The sequence below is a fragment of the Geotrypetes seraphini genome, chromosome 3 (genome assembly GCF_902459505.1).
Source record: "Geotrypetes seraphini chromosome 3, aGeoSer1.1, whole genome shotgun sequence".
Taxonomy (NCBI): domain Eukaryota; kingdom Metazoa; phylum Chordata; class Amphibia; order Gymnophiona; family Dermophiidae; genus Geotrypetes; species Geotrypetes seraphini.
Window position 1 is genome coordinate 159356869 of NC_047086.1, and position 22520 is coordinate 159379388.

The 22520-nt window shown below is 41.6% G+C and overlaps 1 protein-coding gene across 3 annotated transcripts in view; it reads left to right on the top strand.

Moving 5' to 3' along the window:
- MAP3K5 (mitogen-activated protein kinase kinase kinase 5) overlaps positions 1-22520 on the top strand; it is a 418652-nt gene that overhangs the window by 112177 nt on the left and 283955 nt on the right. For all 3 annotated transcript variants that reach the window (XM_033937504.1, XM_033937503.1, XM_033937502.1), the window contains one exon: positions 11482-11505. In XM_033937504.1, the coding sequence (XP_033793395.1) occupies positions 11482-11505 (24 nt within the window). The remainder of the gene's footprint in view (positions 1-11481; positions 11506-22520) is intronic.

Genomic DNA, 22520 nt, shown 5'->3' on the forward strand with positions numbered 1-22520 from the left:
CTTAGGCTAAGTCGCGGGCCAAATTTTTAATTAAGGTATTTAGAGGTCCTTTTATTAAGGTATGCTAACCGATTTGGCGCACGCTAAATGCGCCCCTTAATAAAAGGACCCCTTAGTCTTAGTATAAGTATAGGATTACAACCTCTCCAACCCCACGCTGGCTCTGTCTCTCTTTTAGGTCCTACTTCACGCCTGCTGTCTAACACCAGCTCTGGCAGGATACACATTTCAAATCTGACATATTGTAATCACAAAACAGAAAATAAAATTATTTTTTCTACCTTTTATTGTCTGGTCATTATTCAAATCATGTTGTTCCTAGGCTCTGGTTGTCTTCTGATAACTCGCTTGCTAGGGTCTCTTTCCCTTCCATTTCCCTTCCCTCCCCCGGAAGTCTGTCTGGCATCTTTCCTTTTGGCCTGAGATTTGGCCCTCTGTTCCTTCCCTCCCTCCATCCCAGCTTCCCGGTTTCACATTAAAGCAGCCTGCAGAGGATCGCCAGTCAGCTGTAACGATCCTAGCAGACTGCCGTCGGCCTCCGCAGCATGTTCCCTCTGCCGCAGTCCCACCCCTTATCTGACGTACAGGACCGCGGCAGAGGGAACTTGCTGCTGAGGCTATGGCAGCTTGCTAGGATCGCTACAGCTGACTGGCAATCTTCTGCAGGCTGCATTAATTTGAGACCGGGAAGCTGCATGAACCTACAGCTGATGCGGTGCTGATGGATAAAAGAAAATGTCTGCCGGCGGGCCAGCTTAACTGCAAATTTGTAATTATCTGGCGGGCCAAATTTTATTACATTGTGGGCCAGATTTGGCCCACGGGCCAGAGTTTGACATGTCTAGCCTACGCCAATGACATACAACTCATTCATCCCATTCACAGTCTTGACTCAATGGAAACTCATGAAATTAATAAAAAACTAGACATGATTGGCGATTGGCTCAATGATAATATGTTCTCTTTTGAATATCTCTACACCTAAGACCATAATCTTTCCCTGCAATGAAATATAGATATAAATGCCCCTATTTGCATAAGATCGACCAGGATTCGGTCACACATAATATCCTATAGTCCTCCTCAATTATTCAATCATAAATAATATCCATCTTATTTTTAACTGATCTAGCATTTACATACCCAATCTTACACATACAATTATCTGTGTTGTTAATTGGAATCAATTTTACATTACTAATTCCTTTCAAATTTCCTCTTTTACAACCAGTTATATGTGTCAAATCACCATAACGTCTCTTGCCTATTATAACCTCAATTAAGGGCTCCTTTTACAAAGGTGGTTAGGGCCTTAACGCGTGGAATAGCGTGCGCTAAAATGCCGCATGCGCTAGCAGCTACTGCCTCCTCTTGAGCAGGCGGTAGTTTTTCAGGTAGCACGCACTATAGCGCGCACTAATCCGATACGTGCGCTAAAAACGCTAGTGCACCTTTGTAAAAGGAGCCCTAACTGACTGTCTGCCATTTAGAAATTTAAATTAAAAAAAGCTTTAAACAAACTAAAATTGTTTATATAAATGAATCACGCAAAGGAACATTCCAAGGAGCAAGAGAGCAATGATAATTCCTATTCACAGTCAATGCTCATACAAACTCTGGCGCTGCTCTCCTGCCTTTAAATTACGCGCCCCTGTGATGTCACAGTGGGGCGGAGTTTCAGTGATGATCCAGAGGAGACAGGCAACAACGCTGGAAAGTAAACTTAAGCAGTTTTATTTTTCCTTTTTTAAAATCTTTATTTAGTTTTCAAAGCCAACAAAAAGTGAAATACAATATACACACAAATAATAATAATCAAATAAGCAATTATAATCAATCAGTATCAATACAAAAATAAAACTCCCTCTCCCATGCAACATTTTCCATCAGGAAATAATACCAAACAAAAGATATACCCCCCCTCCCACCCATCCACCCTCCTCTGGATGTGTGGGTGCTAAAACAACGGGAAATAAAGATAAAGGACAAACTTAAGCAGTTTAAAAGCCAGAAAAACAGCAGATAAAGTGCAAAGTCACAGCAGCAGGAGCAACAATAATTCCTATTCACAGTCAATGCTCATTCAAACTCTGGCGCTGCCCTCCTTGGACATCCTAATAGCAGGGACATCCAAATGCCAATAATCAAAACAAACTTTCTGGACATGCAGCAGCACTTCTAAGCTGCTGTGCATCCAGAGCTCAAAGGGGCGTATTCAGTGGAGGGATCTGGGAGGTGCGGAGAGAAGAGGAGAGATGCCGTCCAGCAGGAGAGTCATTTGCGATGGCTGACTTCTTATAGGACATGCCTCTTGTCGCGAGAGGCACGTCCTGTAGGCAGTCAGCTGGCGTGGACGACTCTCCACCTTGCCATTGTGTTACGGCACATCTGAGATTTCAGGAGGCACACTGGTGTGCCGCGACACACAGTTTGCAATACACTGCTCTAATACATATATTTGGATAGACTTGCATACTATTAAGGCAGTATGTTTAAAGATCTTTGATACTTATTCACTGATATGTATCGATATTATTGCCATATTTGGGTTTCTGCAATTTTATTTTCTCTGGCGCATCTGAAAGGGTTCTTAGTAGATTACAATTGTTTCAAAATACAACTGCTGGACTAATATTTTCGGTTATAAAATTTGAAAGGGCTTCACTTTGTTTTTCTTCCGATTAGATACAGGGCTTCCGATTAGATACAAGATTAACTTTAAGGTATCATGTCTAGTGCAAAAGGCTTTATATGTTAATTAGTTTTTTAGTCCGTTACATTAACGGGTGCTAGAATAGATGTGTAGACTTAGGCATTTCTTTCTTTCTGTATGTCTGTCTTTCTTTCTTTCTGTATGTCTGTCTTTCTTTCTTTCTGTATGTCTGTCTGTCATCTCTCTCCCTGCCCCCTTTCTTTCTGTCTCTCTCCCTGGCCCCCTGTCTGGCTTTCTTTCTTTCTGTCTATCTCTCTGCCCCCTGTCTGTCTGTTTGTTTTTCTTTCTGTCTCTCTCCCTACCTCCTACCTGTCTGTCTTTCTTTGTTTCTGTCTCTCTCCCTGCCCGCTGTCTGTCTTTTTCTTTATTTCTGTCTCTCCCTCCTGTCCAACAGCACCCCTTCCCTGCTCCCCCGTCCAGCAGTAGCCCTGCTCCCTTCCTTTTACCTCCCCCCTGTCCAGCAGCACCCCTTTCCTGCTTCCCCTCTCCATCAGTAGCCCTTCTCCCTTTCTTTTACTTCCCCCCTGTCCAGTAGCACCCCTTCCTTGTTCCCCCTGTCCAGCAGTAGCCCTTCTCCCTTCCTTTTACCTCCTTCCTGTCCTGCAGCTCCCCTTCCCTGCTCCCTCTGTCCAGCAGTAGCCCTTCTCCCTTCCTTTTTTTTAAAGTTTTTTATTTATTTTATGCAATTTTCAAATTTCAATCAAGCTAAATATATACAACTTGAATAGATCAATATAACATAATAATGAAATCATAAAATCAGGAAAAAACAATTGTTAGATATTTAGTGCACAATATTAGAGAAGATCAACAGGAAATAATTCTAATAAAATAATACAAAATACTAAGAAGCGGCATAATTCTGTGTTACCTACTGCTGGTATAGCAAGCTAAATATTATCGGCCACAATTGCTCTTCCTTCTCTCAATTCAATAAATTCTAGCAGCTGTTTGGGTTCAAAAAATAAGTAACTCTTATTTTGATAAGTAATAAAACATTTTACAGGAAATTTTAACTGAAATATTCCACCCAAAGCCAGGACTCTTGGCCTTAATGCCAAGAAATCCTTCTTCCTCTTCTGGGACTTTTGAGCCATATCAGGAAATAAGCAAATTTTGGCCCCAAAAAACTGGTCATTCAAATGACGGAAATATAAACGCATAACATAATCATGGTCATTTTCCAAAGCTAAAATAACTAATAGAGTTCTTCTCTCTGTTACCACCTCCAGTGAACTCTCTAGGAAGGTTGTCAAATCTAATTCCCCCTTGATTTTCAATAGGAGTAGAAGCCTTCACAGTACTTTTTAACTGCAAGTAATTAACTCTTACAATCGGAGGTAAATTATCCGATGGGATACATAATATTTCCCTAAAATATTTCCTATCCATCTCCATGGGAGAGATGACTGGAGATTTAGGAAAATTCAAAAGTCTCAAATTATTCTTCCTCAGCTGATTTTCAAAACTCTCAATTTTTCTTGCCATGTAAACCCTTTCTTTTAATAAAGCAAAGTTTGTTTGTTCAATTTCGGATAGTTTTATCTCCTGTTTTCCTAAATTCTCTTTCATTTGAACAATATCTACTCCTTGTTGCTCAAGCTTGGAAAAAACTGTTCCATAGTCAGTAGATAAAGTAGTAATAGCTAATTTAAGGTTAGCATTCATCACCGATATAGCTTGCCATAGTGCCTCCATGTCTATCTTTGCGGATCTCTCCAACGCTTCAAACTGCAAGCTGGCTCCTCCCGAAGCACCTTCCACCTCCAATCCGGTGTTGGGTAGATGTTCTTTTCCAGACTCGCCCTCCTCCACCAGGGCTCAAGCTGTACTCCTTCCTAAGCCGGAAAATGACGCCTCCATCCTCAGGAACGACGTCTCCAGCTCTCCCACCACTGGTGCGTTTCCGGGTTGAAGTGGCACCATCCACTGCTCAGGGCTCAAAGACGCCCCTTCTAGCTGCAAAGGGTCGCCCAAGATCTCCAGGTTCCCCTCCAAGGTAGGACGCACAGACACGCCTGAGTGGGAGAACGCCTCCACCAAAGTCGCCTGGACCATCCGCTGCTGGGTCCCTATTGCCGCCGGAGGGTTAATGCGGGTTACGTCCTTTCTCTTTCCCATTCCAAAGTAGGGGAAGATCCCACAGCAGGTTCGTCGTGGCTCAATAGCAGAGCCTCCTCTCAGGCGTCCGCTTCCAACGCTATCTTTAATTGATCTCCGGCTTTCTACCCTTCTCCCTTCCTTTTACCTCCCCCCTGTCCAGCAGCATCCCTTCCCTGCTCCTCCTGTCCAGCAGTAGCCCTTCTCCCTTCCTTTTACCTCCCCTCTTCTCCTTTCCCTGCTCCCTGTCCAGCATCAGCTAAGCTGAGCAGCCTCGAGGCTTTTGCTAGGCTGGCCTGCCTCACATTATCAAGTGGGCTGGCCTAGCAAATGCCCTGCGGCTGCTTGATGAAACCGTGGCTGCTGCCGCTGTTGGTCGGGGGGTGAGAAATCAGCTGTTGTTGGAGTTCGGGGCAGGAAATCAGCTGAGGCAGGCACTGCACATGCGTGGTACGGAAGCATGGATTACGAAGCACGGACGCACAGAGATTGAAGTGTGCATGTGCGCTAAGGGTTTTATTATAGTGGATGCTCCAAAACAATTAACATCTCTTTTTATGTATTCCAGCTAATTTTATTACTGCACAGAGTAATTGTGGCTTTAAACTTCAGTTTTCAACTGTTTTTAGAGTAATTAGGAAAAGTCTACTGGTATAATCATTTCTTATCAGGCAGTTCAGACGTGGAACAATCTTCCTTTAAGAAATAAGAAGTCTAAATTTGTATATTATTTTCCATAAAGTTTTATTTTGATAAATGTTGTTCTTGATATTTTATCTCTTTTTGCAATAATTTTTAAGTACCGGTATATGTGCTCCCCTTAATGTAGGATGGCTTTTTTCCAGTCCTATAATTAAGGTATATCTTAAGGTTTATTAGGTGAGAATCAAGCTAGTGACTTTATCCAGTTCCTGTAGATAACCATAAAACCAAACACCTGTCCCATCTGTTGTAACCTCCAGCATTTGGCATAAAATCAGTTCCCATGAAGAACTTTACTATAGTTTTGACATGCACTACTGTTGCTGAAAGTTTTATTTGTTCATGTTTTCTGGCTTGAAGGTATTATAAAACTTGTTTATTTAGATTCAGCTTGTACATTTTCATTGGTGGCTTAAGGCAAGTTGAATTCAGGTGTGGTAGATATTCCCTGTTCCCAGAAAGCTAAGTTAAAGAGCTTTGTTTACTAAGCTGCATCAAGGTAACATTTTTAAACAGAATTTTACACCAAAAGAGATCCATGCACATACAAATGATATTCCATTTGCATGTTTTGCAGCAACTTATTCTCATTTTATGTCCTCCACTACACTTATACTGCTTATAATATCACCTTATGACTTTGGCATTATACCTTCTCATTTTTTATCTCCTGGTATCTTATCCTAATTTAGCCTCAATTTATATCCTCCACTCCACTTATATGTACGCCATTTCATTTATTCATTATTCAATTCATTTGTCACTATGGTTCATGGTCATCATACTTTCATTCTCCAACATAGACATAGACACTCAAAACGCATTTATTCCACGCTCAATATCCCTAATCCCATCTCTTCCATTTCTCTCTCCCCTCCCTCAAACGACCCAACTCTCCCGGTCCCCCCCTCCCCCCTCTTTTTGATCTCCCCCATCTCACTAACTCCAATGACCTACTCATTCCCCCCTCGCATGCCCATCTTTATCACCTCATTGCCTGTAATTATGATCAACTGTAACCATGATCAATTGTAATTTCTTGTTAATTTTGTTCCAATACCTTCTTTACTTGTAAAGATAGTTTATTGTAATTTCTTATTAAGTTTTGTTTAATTGATGTGAACCGCCTAGAACTCCCTGGGTATGGCGGTATACAAAAAATGAAGTTGTTATTATTATTATTATTATTATCATCACACATTTTTGTTACTACACTTTAGTTTTTAATACTGTTTAATAATAATGTTTTTCTTTCAAAGGATTCCTGAAGAAGACTATTTGTCGAAATACGGACCTTGATGGGTCCTTACTATTTTAGACTACATGTACTTTTTTATATTGGGAGTTTTATTTGAACTATTTTAAATCAATAAAATGTCTTGGGTCATTCCAGAGTCTGGCTGCTTTTTCCCACTAGGATGTCTGGCTTTTCCCTTTTTTAAGTGGGATTTGTTCTGCCTCTTTTTTTGTTTGTGTGTTTGTGACTCAAAATAGTCTCTAAATCAGAACACCTGAAATAGTTTGTATGCTATGTTAATCTTGTACTAATTAAAAGGGGAAGGATGACCTGGAAGTATCAAAGGGACCAAAGAGTACACAGACATAAAGCATCACATATAGTAAGAATAAATTTCTTACCTGGTACCAGAAGGTAGCTTATATCATTGGGCAGTCTCCAGAGGTCTAATTCCAAACCTCAGGACTCCTCCAGGCATGGCTGACCAAGCTGTGTTAAATAATCTAGTCCTTAAGAAGGACATGGCGATACTTGAGAGGGTTCAGAGAAGTGCGACGAAAATGATAAAAGGTATGGAAAACCTTTCATACGCAGACACGTTAGAAAGGCTGGGGCTCTTCTCCCTGGAAAAGCGGAGACTCAGAGGAGACATGATAGAGACTTACAAGATCATAAAGGGCATAGAGAAGGTAGAGAGGGACAGATTCTTCAACCTATCGGGAACCACAAGAACAAGGGGACACTCGGAGAAATTGAAAGGGGACAGGTTTAGAACCAATGCTAGGAAATGTTTCTTCACTCAGAGGGTGGTGGACACCTGGAATGCGCTTCCAGAGGTTGTGATAGGACAGAGTACATTACGGGATTTCAAAGAAGGATTGGATAAATTCCTGATGGATGTGGGGATTGAGGGATACAAATAGAGGTATAGACAGGATTATGTAAGGGTATAGATAGAGGGATAAAGGGGATTGAAGGGTTTTAGGCATAGGATCACCTTACAGGTCATGGACCTGATGGGCCGCCGCGGGAGCGGACTGCTGGACACTATGGACCCAGCGGAGGCAACTTCTTATGTTCTTATGAACACAGATAGCACTACAGGAGAGCTGTTTATTTATATTAGTGCTGGGAGACAGGAATTTACAAAGCAGATTCTCTGTCTTGCTTACACAGCTTTTTACTGTCTTTTATAGTTACAATATCAATTTTAATAAGCACTGCCCCAGATAATGTGGTTTTTCTCATGCATGGATATCATATTAATTATAATATTATACTTAATTACCTATTACAAGCATGCGCAGTTAGCAGAAATTGGTCAGAAGATAAGAGGTCAGAACTTGACCTCTCATGTCTTCTCACAGTTTAGTAAACGTTCTTCACACCAGACATTTGCAGTGTACCTGTCATTATAAATCACTCTAACCCCTGCATACCTTTTCACAGACTGGTACTCTGCTCATTGGTGTCAGGTCAAAAGCGCGCCGGGACAAAGGCGCGCCCAGACAATTGAGCGCAGCGCACGCCGCCGCGCCGCTCTAAATTACTGTTTTTATTACTGTTTTTAGTGCTCCGACGGGGGAGCATGGGGGGGAACCCCACCACTTTACTTAATAGACATCGTGCCGCGTTGTGGGGGCGTTGTGGGGGGTGTGGGGGGTTCTAACCCCCCACATTTTACTGTAAACTGAACTTTTTCCCTGTTTTTAGGGAAAAAGTTCAGTTTACACTAAAATGTGGAGGGTTACAACCCCCCAAACCCCCCCATAACGCCGGCGCGATGTCTATTAAGTAAACTGGGGGGGGGTTACCTACCAAAACCCCCTGTCGGAGCCCCTAAAAACTGTAATTTAGAGCGGCGCAGCGGCGTGCGCTGCGCTCAATTGTTGGCGCGCGCTTTTGTCTTTCGCGCCGTTGTCTATGAACCCTGCTCATTAGGTACTGCTCATTTTCAGAACGCATATATTTAGCAATTTTTTTTTCATTCCCCCCTCTTCTGACTGCTGGTATCTGTACAATTCATAATAACAGAAAACATAGGTTTATAATTTCCTTCAGTAGTCAGGTGCTACCATTTTCCAAGTTGGCTGTATAAGAGGCAGGTGTGAGTGGGCATTGCTTCTGCCTTTTCTAGGTACTCCCTTACTGGGGGTGGGGGGGGGGGAGGGCAGATGTTGGGAAAATGGGTGCACTAAATACCAAAGAACATTTTTTAAAGGAGGGATTGGGTCAGTGATTGTGAAGAGGGCTCCTGGTGCTGATATTTGATGCATAAATGGGGGAGGGGACTCAGAGCATTGGGGGATCATCTTGGGGTGGGGCAGAATCTGAGATTCTAGGGGGGCAGCTTATTATCATTTATGCCCCAAAGCAGAGGATGAGCTAGCCCTCCTATTTAATTATTTATTTATTCCATTTTCTATACCGTTCTCCCAGGAGAGCTCGGAATAGTTTACATGAATTTATTCAGGTACTCAAGCATTTTTCCCTATGCCACCTCAGATCCAGTGGTAGTTTTCTTGTATTGTGTTGCTTACAATCTCTGCATTGGGGTGGAATAGCTAATAACCTGCATTATTTTGATGCATTGTACACCGATGGCTGCCTCACAAGCTAACTCCCATGCTGGACCCATTTCTGCATCATTTGCTGACTAATGCATGCACCTTCCTTTTTGGGAGCACACTCTACAGCATAGAGGCGCTTGCAGGTAGGTGTCACATTACCTGATTTCCTTTGGAGATTTTACTTGATCACATCATTTATAATCCTCCTTTCAGTCATTCTGTATTCTTAATCAATCTGATTTAGGGTAGTCCCTTTGTAGTTTCACCAATCTTAATATTATGACATGAACTGACAAGACTTGCCTTCTCTGTGTTTGGTGAGAGAGAGCAGCAGCTCTCTTGACAACTGCCCTTTGTACCTATTCCTGAAACAATCATATTCTGGATCACCAAATTTGTAAAGAACCTTCTAAATCAAGTCCAACTCCCAGCCGAAATGGGCAAAATTGCTCATGCCAAAATTGGAAAATGCTGACCTATCTCTTTCTTCGAACTTCAGACTTATAGCAAGCATCCCATACTTACCAACCTCCTAGAAACTCATATATGTAAGCAACACATCCTGCACGGAACAGTACTCCAGCCTACATCCTTCTCAGTTTGGATTCCGACTGCAGCACTGAAGTCCTTCTGCTAACTCTTACCACAAAAATCAAATATTGTTTACATAATCGTTTACATAAATTAGATAGTTCCAAGTCTAATAGATGCTGGCATTGTCATCTTGAAGCTGGGACTTTAGATCATTTACTTTACTATTGTGCCTTGATACTGCAGTTTTGGAGGTCTTTTTGGGACCAAGTAAATAATTTATTAGAGAATCCAGTGGCTTTATCTTATGATACTATTTTATTTGGTACACTTATGAGAGCTAAAAGTCAATTATCTGTGAGAAATAACAAGCTACTTTTTGTAATGACAGGGGTTGCCATGCAGCTTATTTAAGAAATTGGAAAAACTGGGATAGGTTGAACTACACATTCTGGTGGGAATCCCTGTGTTATACTTATAAAATGGAACGTTGCATGGCCATACAACAGGGACATTTTAAGAATTTTATGGATGTTTGGGAGCCATTGGCTAAATATTGTAAAGAGGAATAATTAATTTAATTTTATAGTCAAGTAAACATACACATCCGGGGGGGGGGGGGGGTAAGGGAAGGGAATAGAATTGGAATTGATTCAAGGATTTTATGAATAATTTCATGAAAGTTTTATTATATTTGTTTATTAACTGGGAAGTAGAGGGGAAATTTAATTATGCAGTAGTATTTGTAAGTTTTGTTGTGCTTATTATGTAACAGGCATTCATTGTTGATGAATGTGATAGAGAGCTCATGAATAGGTTGAACAGTATTGGGGAGAGGGAGAAGAGCCTTAGGGTACTCCACAGAAGGCTTTCCAGCTGTAACAGAAGACTCCATCTTTTCTGGACAATGTATTATCTCTTTTTGAGGAAGTCATTAAACCAACTAAGTATAGTACCCGTGATTCCAATTTCAATAAGTTTTGTTAGAAAGTGGTGGTTTACAGAATCGAAGGCTGCTGAAATGTCAAACTGAAGAGGACTGTTCTTAGTTGACCTATGCTTAGTATCTGTTTGATTTTTTTAAAAAAATTCTTTATTGATTTTTCAAACTACAAATGTGCAATAAATGATTCACATTTGCACATTACATAATAAACTTACTGGTTAACCATCATATACCAGTAGTAATTTTTGAAAACCAAAATTAACAGTACCAGTATACGGTCAGGAGTATGCCAAATACTGTAGATTTCCATTTAGATGTCCCAAGGCCACATGATTTTGTAATTTTTGACATCAATTCTAAGAAAAATGTGCGTGTTAGAATTGAGGACATATGGTGTATGTGTGTGTGTATATGTATGTAAATGTGTATATATATATATATATATATATATACACACACAGACACTTTCCGTTTCAATGAAATGAAAGGTGTCAAGGAAAGTGTGGAATAACTTGTAAGTTTCATGGCTCTAAAACATTCTCTTCTTGGTTGGGCTGAAAACTTTTCAGCGGACCCTTGTATATACTGTACAGTATTTAATTACTGTATGTATAGATAAAGTTCTAGCCACATGTATTTTGTTTTTTTCTTGCTTCTAATATAGCTTATTTCTGTTTTACAGGAAATAATTTGCCAGAAGAACACTGTAAGTATGAGAAACCTGTGTTTTGATTTCTGACCCTTTCCTTTTCTAAAGCTTTATGTGGTGTTTTGTTTTTTGTTACATTACATTACATTACTGACTTCTTTTCCGCCCGTACTTTGCAGTTCTGGGCAGATTACAAAAGAGACATTTGGACATTTCCAGGAGAATTACAAGACGATTGGAGAATTACAGTTTTGGGAATGGGATACAGCAAGGAAATTGGGCTATTCTAGTAGATTTACAATTTGGGGAGCTGTACAAGTAGGAGATAGTGCAGTTCCAGCATATATACAGTTTGGGAAGCAGTTGACATGCTTTTTGTGTGACTGATTTAACATCTAGTGCAGCTGTTCTCAAGCCTGACCTATGAGACACTGCCCACTCCTCTCCAGACAGTCAAGGGTTAAGGTTTTCAGCAGCGAGTGTGCACCAGGTAGATTTATATGAAATCAAAGCGGTGCATTCACATCTATCAAGGTCTCCTTTTACTAAGATGCGCTAGGGATTTAACTCGTGGAATAGCGTGCGCTACTTTGCCGCGCGCTCTAGACCTTAATGCCAGCATTGAGCTGGCGTTAGTTCTAGAAGCGTAGCGTGCGGTAATTTCCTGTGTGCGCTAAAAACGCTGGCGCACCTTAGTAAAAGGAGCCCTAAGTATATTAATTGTGTATGAATATTCAGGGGGAGGAGCCTTCCAGGAAAGGCTTGGGACCTACTGATCTAGTACTATTATTACCCACAACAGTTAAGTTGAGGCTCAGTTGTGCTTCTGACACTGTTAAAACTAGGAGAGTTGCTTCTGAACACACAAATGGTCTAGTGCTTTGAACTGTAATATGCAATATGCAGTAAGAAAGTTTTAATTGCTTGCTTAAAATGTGTAAAAGAATGATTTCTAAACCAACTAAAATGAATTCATTGCATCTAAATAAGACATAAATTATTTCGTCTGGAAAAAGGAAAAAAGCATTCAAGAAAGGATTACAGCAAGCATTTCAGCTTCTTTGCTTGGTTTCCACTGGTTAACTTGGTCATACCCTGCTCCACAACTCTTCCAGTATCAAGGAAAATAAAAAATTCCAATGCCATTACAGTTCTTAAATTGTTCTCCACTAGGCCATTGATTTTCAACCATAGGAGCTACCTAGAAAATGTGCAATTATCATTCCAAAAATCCACTCTTATTTAAAGTAGTAATACATTCCCACCCTGGATGTGTAAGGAATTCAGACAAAAATTAAAGAGAAATGACAACAATATAGAAGCAATAAAAGATGCCAGTGGGCCCCACACCAAGTTAAATACATTACTATGCCCCAAGATCTAGCTGGAGCATAAGTTTGCCCACCAGAAAGGAAAGTTAAGTCGATCATAGTTCTTCCAATTGCGTGTTATCATCTGCATGGCTTTTCCCGTCATAATTAAGAAAAGCCGGCATTTATAACGATCCATAGGGGATTTAACATGTAATAGAGTTCCACATATTATGACTTCATAAGTTAATGGGATTGATGACTCAAGTACAACATTAATTTGACCCCATATCGACTTCCAAAAATTAAGTATCAAAGGACAATAGAATAACAGATGATCCAAAGTCCCTATATCAAGATGACAATGCCAGCATCTATTAGATTTAGAACTGTCTATATTTTGCAAACTAATTGGGGTCCAAAAAAATCCTAAAAAATGTTTTAAAAATAGCTGTGTAATTGATTTTAAAAAATCTGCAAAGACTGCACTGGAAAATTTTAAACAGCAGCTATGAAAACAGTTGATTTTTCAGTTTGTGAAAGTTTTTATGTTTTCGTTTGTGCTGGAATTAATTGTACAATTTTATACATATTTCTTCTCTCGTTTAGATTTGGTGTGCTTTTCCCTTAATCTTATGTTAATTTTACACATGCATGCACATGTGCACGCGGTTGGTGTCTGGTGTTTTTACTTGAGGAAGAAGGATATTAGTACGTGGGATTCCCTCTCCCTTTGCCAAGGCTGACTGGCAGCATTGAAAGGTTTTATTTAACTGTCTTATGCAATTGTAAGTTCACAGAAGGTATAGACGGTACATATGAGGTATTAAAACTTATTGAAGCATATCTATCCAAAGAGAACAATGATCTCATATTTATTTTTATAGTGTATCCAGATAACCATTTAGATAATTTCAGGTACTAATTCCAACACAGTATTATCACACAGGAAAACTTGTATATCCCCCCTTATTCATCACAAGTTAGTCTTCCCCTTTCTCTTCCTTCTGTACCCTAAGTCTCACTTGTATCCCAAGTCTCACTCATGCAGATGGAAAAAAAAAGCTCCATCTTCATAGCAACCATAATGTAACCCTAGTCTCACTCCCAATGTTTGTGGAGCCAGCTAAACTCTTTGGGTTGGGCACCACAACCAGGAAATTACAAATAGCTGCTGAACTAGGTGTAGGCTGGGGACATGTTAAATCTCAGTAGACTGATGGGCACTTCCCCCTGGGTTTTACCTCCAGACTCTCCTCACAATAAATGATCAGCAGTCAAGACGGATAAACTTCAAATAAATATCAACCTTACTGGAATTTCTGAGGCTCAGCTTTAGAAATCCATCTATTTAGTCATTCAGTTTTTCAAATATTCTTTAAACAAAGTTCAAAATCCAGGCAAGCTTGGCTTCAAACCTCTGAATGGGAGATCAGTTTTCATTTCCTTCATTGAGGAATGTTCCACTCTCATTCTTCAGCCTGGGGTCGCTTCTTCCTCACCAAGCTGATATCATCTTTTCTAGCCCTGCTTAATAGCAGAAACCAATCCAGTGCTATCTCCCAACAGAGATTAGTTACCAAACAAGCGTCTGTCTCCTCCTGGCAGCAGGTCACAAACAAGCTCTTATTTACAGTTCAAGATCAAACAAATAAGGTCTTATCGGCCCAGTTCTACCCAACCCTGCCCTGTTACATCCAAGTTATGCCCGTTATGCCCCATCCCCTCCCCCTCCGAATATCTTCTTGAGCTCGGAGCATGACATGAATGCGCATATGCGTATGACATCACTGGATGCCTTCCAGACCTTTTGCATCTATTCCCTTTTTTGTAAAAATTATGGAGGGTCTTGTTCAAATTCAGTTCACTAAATATCTTGAGCAACATTCTCTATTGCACAATTCCCAATCAGGTTTCAGAATCTATTTTAGCACTGAGACAGTGCTTGCTACATTATTAGACCATTTAAATAGCTTACTGAGTAAAGATAACAGTGCGCTGGTGCTTCAGTTTGACCTAAGAAGCCCCTTTCATTTGATAGATCATACCAAATTATTAGCTTGTTTGGATGCTTTTGGCCTACAGGGTAATGTTCTCCTGTGGTTTAAAGGATTCTTGGAATTCAGACAATATTAGGTCAAGTTTAATAACCAGTTTTCCTTTAACTGGAAAAATCCGAGTGGTGTACCCCAGGGTTCTCCACTCTCACCCACATTATTTAATTATTTATGTTCTTATGTTCTCTCCTCCTTGGGCTATAGTTTGAGTAACCTAGGTATAGAACTATTCATCTATGCTGACGATATTATAATTGTCATACCTTGTATTACAGTTCTATTTCATATCTCTCACAAAATTGAGTCTGTGTTGCAATTGATGAACTCTTGGATGCAGGATTTCAAACTCAAGCTTAATCCTGATAAGACAAAGTTTTTTGTTGTGTCGCCACATAAGATTATTCATGAGCCATCGATTAGTATAAATTCTACCTTGTATACAATTCAACCAACAATTAAAATATTGGGAGTTATTTTGGACCAGCATCTGACTATGAAAAAGCAAATAGATCCTGTGGTACATAAGGGTTATTACAAGCTATGGAAACTGCGTACCATTAAACCTTTTTTGGAGTTTTCTGCTTTTAAACTTCTGGTACAATCTTTATTATTGAGTCTTTTGGATTATTGTAATATTGTGTATTTAACAATTCCCAAGAAAGACATGGTTCGACTCATACTGATTCAAAATACAACGGTCATGTGACTCCATTTTATTGTGAATTGCATTGGCTGCCAATGGAAGCTCGTGTTTTGTTTAAGTTGTGTTGCTTTTGCTATAAGGTTATGTATGGTACCGCTCTGTTTTATATGGTTAATAGATTCTTTCTAGCATCGTATAAAAATAGTAGAAAGTCTCATGCCCTATTCACCTTTCTGTCAGTACAGGGCTGTAAAAGTAAGAAATTCCAAGTAGCTTCACATGACAGAAAATTTCGATTGTTATTTCAGAACTCAACTGAAAACTTATCTCTTTTCAAAATACTTGGTCAAATATATTTTTTTTTTTGTCACCCTTAAATTGTTTTTAGTTTATAATCTTTTGTAAACCAGGTAGAACTCATGGTTATGTGGTTAAGAAGTATGATGTCTTGTCATGTTATGTTTATACTGTGTGTGAAAAGGTGCCGCATGATTCATAATAGAGAATGACACGGGGAAAAAATCTGTCCCCGTCACCGCCCCGTCACCGGCCCACCATCCTCTGCACCGCCCCGTCACCGCCGTTCCCTTCACCGCCCCGTCACCGTCACCGCCATCCCTTTCACCGCCCCGTCACCGCCACTGCCATCCCATTCACCGCCCCGTCACCGTCCCCGCTGCATCCATATAAGCCTTAGTACTGTAATATTTAGCTTATTCCTTTCTTATAAATCAAAGTTCCTGCTGCTAAACTAGAGAAAGAGATGTTCAGCTGGCAGGGCTTTGTTTATAAATTTTTATCAACACAACTAATATACTATTTTATCCTAAAGCAAAAAATAAATAAATAAATATAATTTTTTTTTCTACCTTTGTTGTCTGGTTTCTGCTTTCCACATCTTCTCATTGAATTCCTTCCATCCACTGTGTGTCTTCTCTCTGCGTCTTCCATTTGCTGTTACTGTGCCTCTCCCTTAACCCCCCCCCCCAATTGGTCTAGCACCCATCTTCTTCCCTCCGCTCCCGCATAGTCTGGCATCTGTCTTCTTCCCACTCTGTCTTCCACATTTCCCTTGGGGGTCTGTTCCTCTCCACCCTCCTTCAATGTCTGTTCTATTCCTTTCCACCACCACCCTTCCCTCCCTCCTTTACCATCTGTTCCTTTCTACTACCCTTCAGCTCCTCTCACGTGGCTTATCTATCTACCTTCCTCCCTCTTATTTTCATGGCACGTTACAATGTAATTTGTGCAAGCCACTGGAGCCTGCGAGCTCGGTCCCTGTCCCATCCCCACAAACCATCTCGCTTCTGTGCTCCTATTTTCTCCATTTCTAATATCTCCCCTATGTATCTGTCATTGCCCCCCCTGTGTCCATATACCATCCCCATGTCATGTCCCCTTTATGTCTCTGTCCCTATGCCCCATGCACATAATTTCCCCTCTTTCTGTTACCTTCCTGTGTCCAGATTTCCCCTATCTTCCTCTTCCATACCAGTGTGTCTCTTCTTTTCAACCCCATCTAGCTTTTTTCCCTCTTTCTTCCCCCCCCCCCCCGCTTCTAGCATCTGGCTCACCTGCCAGTCCTTCCCTTTCTTTCCTGCTGTGGGTTTTTCTTTCCGACTTCATCCCCTTGGCCCAGAATCCTTTTCCCTTTCACTCCCTCCTTCCAATTTGAGCCGGGATGGGAACACTAGCGATCGCACGGTCCCCGCAGCCACTACCTGCCTGCCCAATCGATCCTAGTGTTTAGCCAGCTCTCTCCCTTCTCCTCACCTTAGTTTATAGGTTTTCTTTTTCGGCGACCTGCACGCTTTCCCAAAGAGCCGCGCACGCACGGCTGCTCAGTGTTCAATCTTCTGCTCTGCTGCAACTTCCTGTTTCCGGTTGCATCAGAGCAGAAGATGAAACTGAGCAGCAGCGGGTGCGCGGCTCTCTGATAGCATGCGGGTCGCCGAAAAAGAAAATCTACAAACTAAGGTGAGGAGAAGGGAGAGAGCTGGCTAAACACTAGAATCGATTGGGCAGGCGGGTGTGAGCTGCGGGGACCGCGCGATCCTTCATGCCTCACTGCGGGGACAAGACCATTCACCGCCCCGCGGGCGGTGAATGGCCTTGTCCCCGTCGCCGCAGCGACTGACTGCTAGTTTTCTTCCCCGTTTTCGGCGGGTGACCCGCGGCTAAAATGCAGTGGCCGCGGGTAAACCGCCACCGTGTCATTCTCTAATTCATAATTTAGTTGTCTTAAGATAATATACATTGATTGCATTCAGTGTACATTAAACACATGAAAAGAAGTAGAGCCCCAATGATTGCACCTTGGAACATTGTATAATTTTTCTTAAAAGTAGGTTATGAAACAGGTTTCCATTATCTGTCTTTTGTCAGCCTGGTACATGAGGTTCCATTATGAAAATTGATGGAGGTCTGTCTGCCTTGTTCTTTCCTTCATTGTTTGTTGAGGCATAATTTGAAAAATAGGACATAGGTATCTGGATATTAAATTATGTATACAAGCTACTGGTTGCTCTGAGCTTTTAAGCTCACCTGAGGTCTTTGGGAGGGAAGCTAGATGGTGGTTGACTGCAACATATTTGGAGGTACTGTTTTATCATTCACACAGTTCATTCCGGTGTTCAGATGTACTCCTTTAGGTTTTTTTTAGTGGCAGGTGCATAAACTGGGCTTTACTAGAAATATTTGAATAACAAGATCTTTGATGACAAAAAAAAAGCATTCTCCAGTGTTGATATTAAGGGCTAGATTTACTTACTTGTATTAGAATGTGTTATTGCACTTTAATGCTCTTTTATTGATATTTTAACATGCATTATTAGTAAATGGGCCTCACTGAAAATAACGAGGCTTGCATTAAATAATTCATGCTAAATAACAATAATGTATCATATATACTCAAATATAAACCCATCCAAATATAAGCCAAGATAAGTTTTCTCCTAAAAAAAAAAGGGAAAATGTTAGCCTGAATATAAACCGAGGATTTATTCTTCCCCTCTTCCCTCCCCTGTGCTGACTGGCACACCTTCCTTCCACCCCTCCCCCAACAGAGAAAGTTCTTCTCTTGGACCCACATATAGGACACCCTTACCTGGGCCTACAGTATCACCTTGGTGGTCTAGTGGAGAGTCCCCAAATGGCTGCCTCGACCTTCAGCGCCAGTCTCATAAGACTGTGTCTGGACGTCATGACAGCCATTTTGAATGAGGAAAACAACATGGACAGGAGCAAGTGAGGATTGCTCTTACCCTGACTCTCCACTAGACTACCAAGATGATACAGTAAGCCTGATTTGGGGAGGGGGCACGGGGGGGGGGGGCTTACGGGTGAGTTTGGGAAGTGGTCTTCCCTTGTTTGGGAGAAGTCAGAACTTTTTTAGTTGAGGGGATGGTGAAGGAGGACACCATGGGGGAGGGGGTAAGGAAAGGAACGCTAGACACTATTGGGGAAGGCTAGAATATAAACAGAGATTTAATTTTTGATCCTTTTTTGGGCCAGAAAATCTCTTTCTATACTTGAGTATATATGGTGTATTAATGCACAATATAAGGTGCTAATTTATTAACAAGTTAAGCTAGCTCTTAGTTTTGTTTTTAGGATAAACAACATAGTAGCTCTTCTAGAAGCTGTATTCGCAATTTGAACAGGCATAAACTGGCATCTAGATGTCTGTATTGCATACATGGCTAAATCTCATTTTTAGAAAGCTGGAAAATCCAAGGCCAAATTGTGAACATATACATTTTGTTTTGAGGACAAGAGCAAGGTTAAAACCCCATCATGCATTCCCCATTTCAGAAGAATGCATATGATCCCTGAGAACAGTTTCAAGATTTACAGCTGCTCCCAGGGACATTTAAGTTCTAGAAGTTGTACATTTTGTGCAGTGCTCTACTGGAGAGATTAGGGGAGATTGACCCCTTAGAGCAAGCATGGAGATGTAGTTTGTTAAAATGGCAGATATACACATCTAAGTGCTGGCATATTCTGAAATACAAACATGCCTGTGTATACGCTGGCATGTTAGATGTTGCCGAGTTGCCTCTGTTGGTGTTATAGATGTTGACATTTGTGAAATGGATACTGTTGCCACTGTATATGCATGCCCATTCCTGTATGCATTTTTGAAAAGGCTCTACACTGGCAGATCTATTTCTAAATGGCTAGCAGAACTTGAGACGTCTCTTCCTTTTTTTAAATTGAAAAGCTTTTTATTTATAAACTAGTCTTTAAGCCCGTTACATTAACGGGTGCTAGAATAGATGTGTCTGTCTGTCTTTCTTTTTTCTCTCTCCTTGGCCGCTGTCTGTCTTTTTTTCTTTCTCTCTATCTCTTTTGATGCTATCTTTCTGTCTGTCTCTCTGGCCCCTTGTCTGTCTGTCATTCTTTCTGTCTGTCTCCCTGGCCCACTGTCTGTCTATCTTTATTTCTGTCTGTGTGTCTCCCTGGCCCCCCTGTCTGTCTGTTTTTCTGTGTGTCTGTTTTTAGTTCTCTTGCGCTGCCTGCCTGTCTTTCTGTCTCTGTGGACCTTGCCTGCCTGTCTCTCTCTGTTGCGCCATGCCTGCCTGTCTTTCTTTCTTTCTGTCTCTCTCCATGGCCCCCTTCTGTCTCCCCCCCAGAGCAAACCAAGATTGCCTGCCCCAGCACACTCCTTCCCCCAAAGCAGCCCCCTTTCCCTCTCCCCCTCCACTTCCCTGTGCAGCAGTAGCATTTCCCTCCCCCTCCCACCCTTCCCTGTGCAGCAGCATTCCCTCAACTTCTACTTCCCTGTGCAGCATTTATCTTCATCTATTCTTTTCCGAAGTTTGGCTCCTCTCATGATCCACACTTGCGGTGGAAGCTTTCTCTGTCCGACGCAGGGAAACAGCGGCACACAAACCGCCACAAGCTCCAGCTGGAAGAAGTGTGAGGAAAGTGGCGCACATGCCGCAAACCGCCACTGGCTCCACCACCGCAACCGTCGCATGCTGTAGTGAGCCGCATGCGCCGCATGCTGTACTGCGCATGTCTGACACGGAGGCACACATCACAGATGCAGAAATCACGGCGTTTGAACTGTGCATGTCCGGTAAGGGTTTTATTATAGCGGATGCACAACCAGTACAAAAAGAAAATGAGGAGGCAAGCACTGCAACAGCCTATAAAATAGCCACAGTCACATCAACTAAAAGCATATTTGTTAGCTGCCATACTTCCCCGCACACAGTATACACAGAATAAACCTCAACCTCCCTGCCCTCCAAACCATACTCCCATTCAAACCCCTAGTTCCAATACGTAAAGAACTAGCAAAAAATATTACAAATAAACCCCTTACAACCCCTACTACCCCCCCCCCCGAGCCCAAAGTCTAAGTCCGCTAGAGAAAGCTCCTCCAAATGTGATTATAGCTGATACATTTGCTGCCACTATTGTAGCTTCTGTACTACTATCTGCCAATCTGGTGACACAGGTTGGTTCCAATGATCCGCAAGCACATGGCGTGTGGCCGTGAGAGCCAACTTACAAAAACTGGATTCCCCCTGCTCCAAATTGAGCACGTGCCAAGATAACAGTGCACGACACCAAGAAGCAGGCACCTCTTGCCCAATATCCTAGATATTTCCCCAAAGACAGAATCCCCAAATCCTCACACTCGTACACATGCTCATCAAATATGCAAATAAGTCCCCACCTCCCCACTTCACCCCAGCAAAGTCCCTCCCACCACGCCTTGTCTTTGCTAAAAGTACTGGGATATAATATCAACGCTGCTGTTGGGAGATTTCAACCTGCCAGATGCAGACTGGAATGTTCCGTCTGCGGAATCGGAAAAAAGTAGGGAGATTGTGGATGCCTTTCAAGAGGTTCTGCTCAGACAAATGGTGACGGAACCCACGAGGGAAAAAGCGATATTGGATCTGGTCCTCACAAATGGAGAGAGTATCTCTTAATGTTTGAGTGGGTGCTCACCTGGGAAGTAACGATCATCAAACGGTTTGGTTTAATATAACGGCTAAAGTGAAGAGCGGCCGTATGATACTTAAAGTCCTAGATTTCAACTGTACGGATTTAATGAAATGGGATAGTACCTGAAGAAAGAGCTGTTAGGATGGGAGGACATAAGAGAAGTGGAAAGACAGTGGTCTAAGCTGAAAGGAGCGATAAAAATGGCTACGGACCTTTATGTGAAGAAAATAAATAAAAACAAGAGAAAAAGGAAACCGATATGGTTCTCCAACCTAGTGGCTGAGAAAATAAAGGCAAAAGAGTTGGCATTCGTGAAATATACAAAAACTCAAGAAGAGGAGTGCAGAAAGGACCACAGGGTGAAACTGAAAGAAGCCAAGAGAGAGATACATCTGGCGGAAGAACAAATGGCTAAAAATGTGAAAAAGGGAGAAAATTTTTTCAGATATATTAGTGAAAGAAAGAAGATGAAAAATGGAATTGCTAACTAAAAGATGCTGGGAACTGATATGTAGAGAGTGATGATGAAAAAGCAAACATGCTAAACAAATACTTCTGTTCTATATTCATGGAAGAAAATCCTGGAGAAGGACCGAGATTCTCTTGCAAAGTAACGCAAGAAAATGGAGTAGATTCTGCGCCATTCACGGAGGAGAGTGTTTATGAGCAACTTGAAAAACTGAAGGTGGACAATGTGATGGGACCGATGGGATCCATCCCAGGATACTGAGGGAGCTCAGAGAGATTCTGGTCGGTCCTATTAAAGACTTGTTCAACAAATCTCTGGAGACGAGAGTGGTTCCTGGGGATTGGAGGAGATCGGATGTGGTCCCTATTCACAAAAGTGGTCACAGGGATGAAGCGGGAAACTACAGCCCGGTGAGCCTCACTTCGGTTGTTGGAAAAATAATGGAAGTGTTGCTTAAAGAAAGGATAGTGTACTTTCTTGAATCTAATGGGTTACAGGATCCGAGGCAACATGGCTTTACAAAAGGTAAATCGTGCCAAACGAACCATATTGAATTTTTTGATTGGGTGAGGACATATGCTAGATGTAATTTACTAAGATTTCAGTAAAACCTTTGATACGGTTCCTCA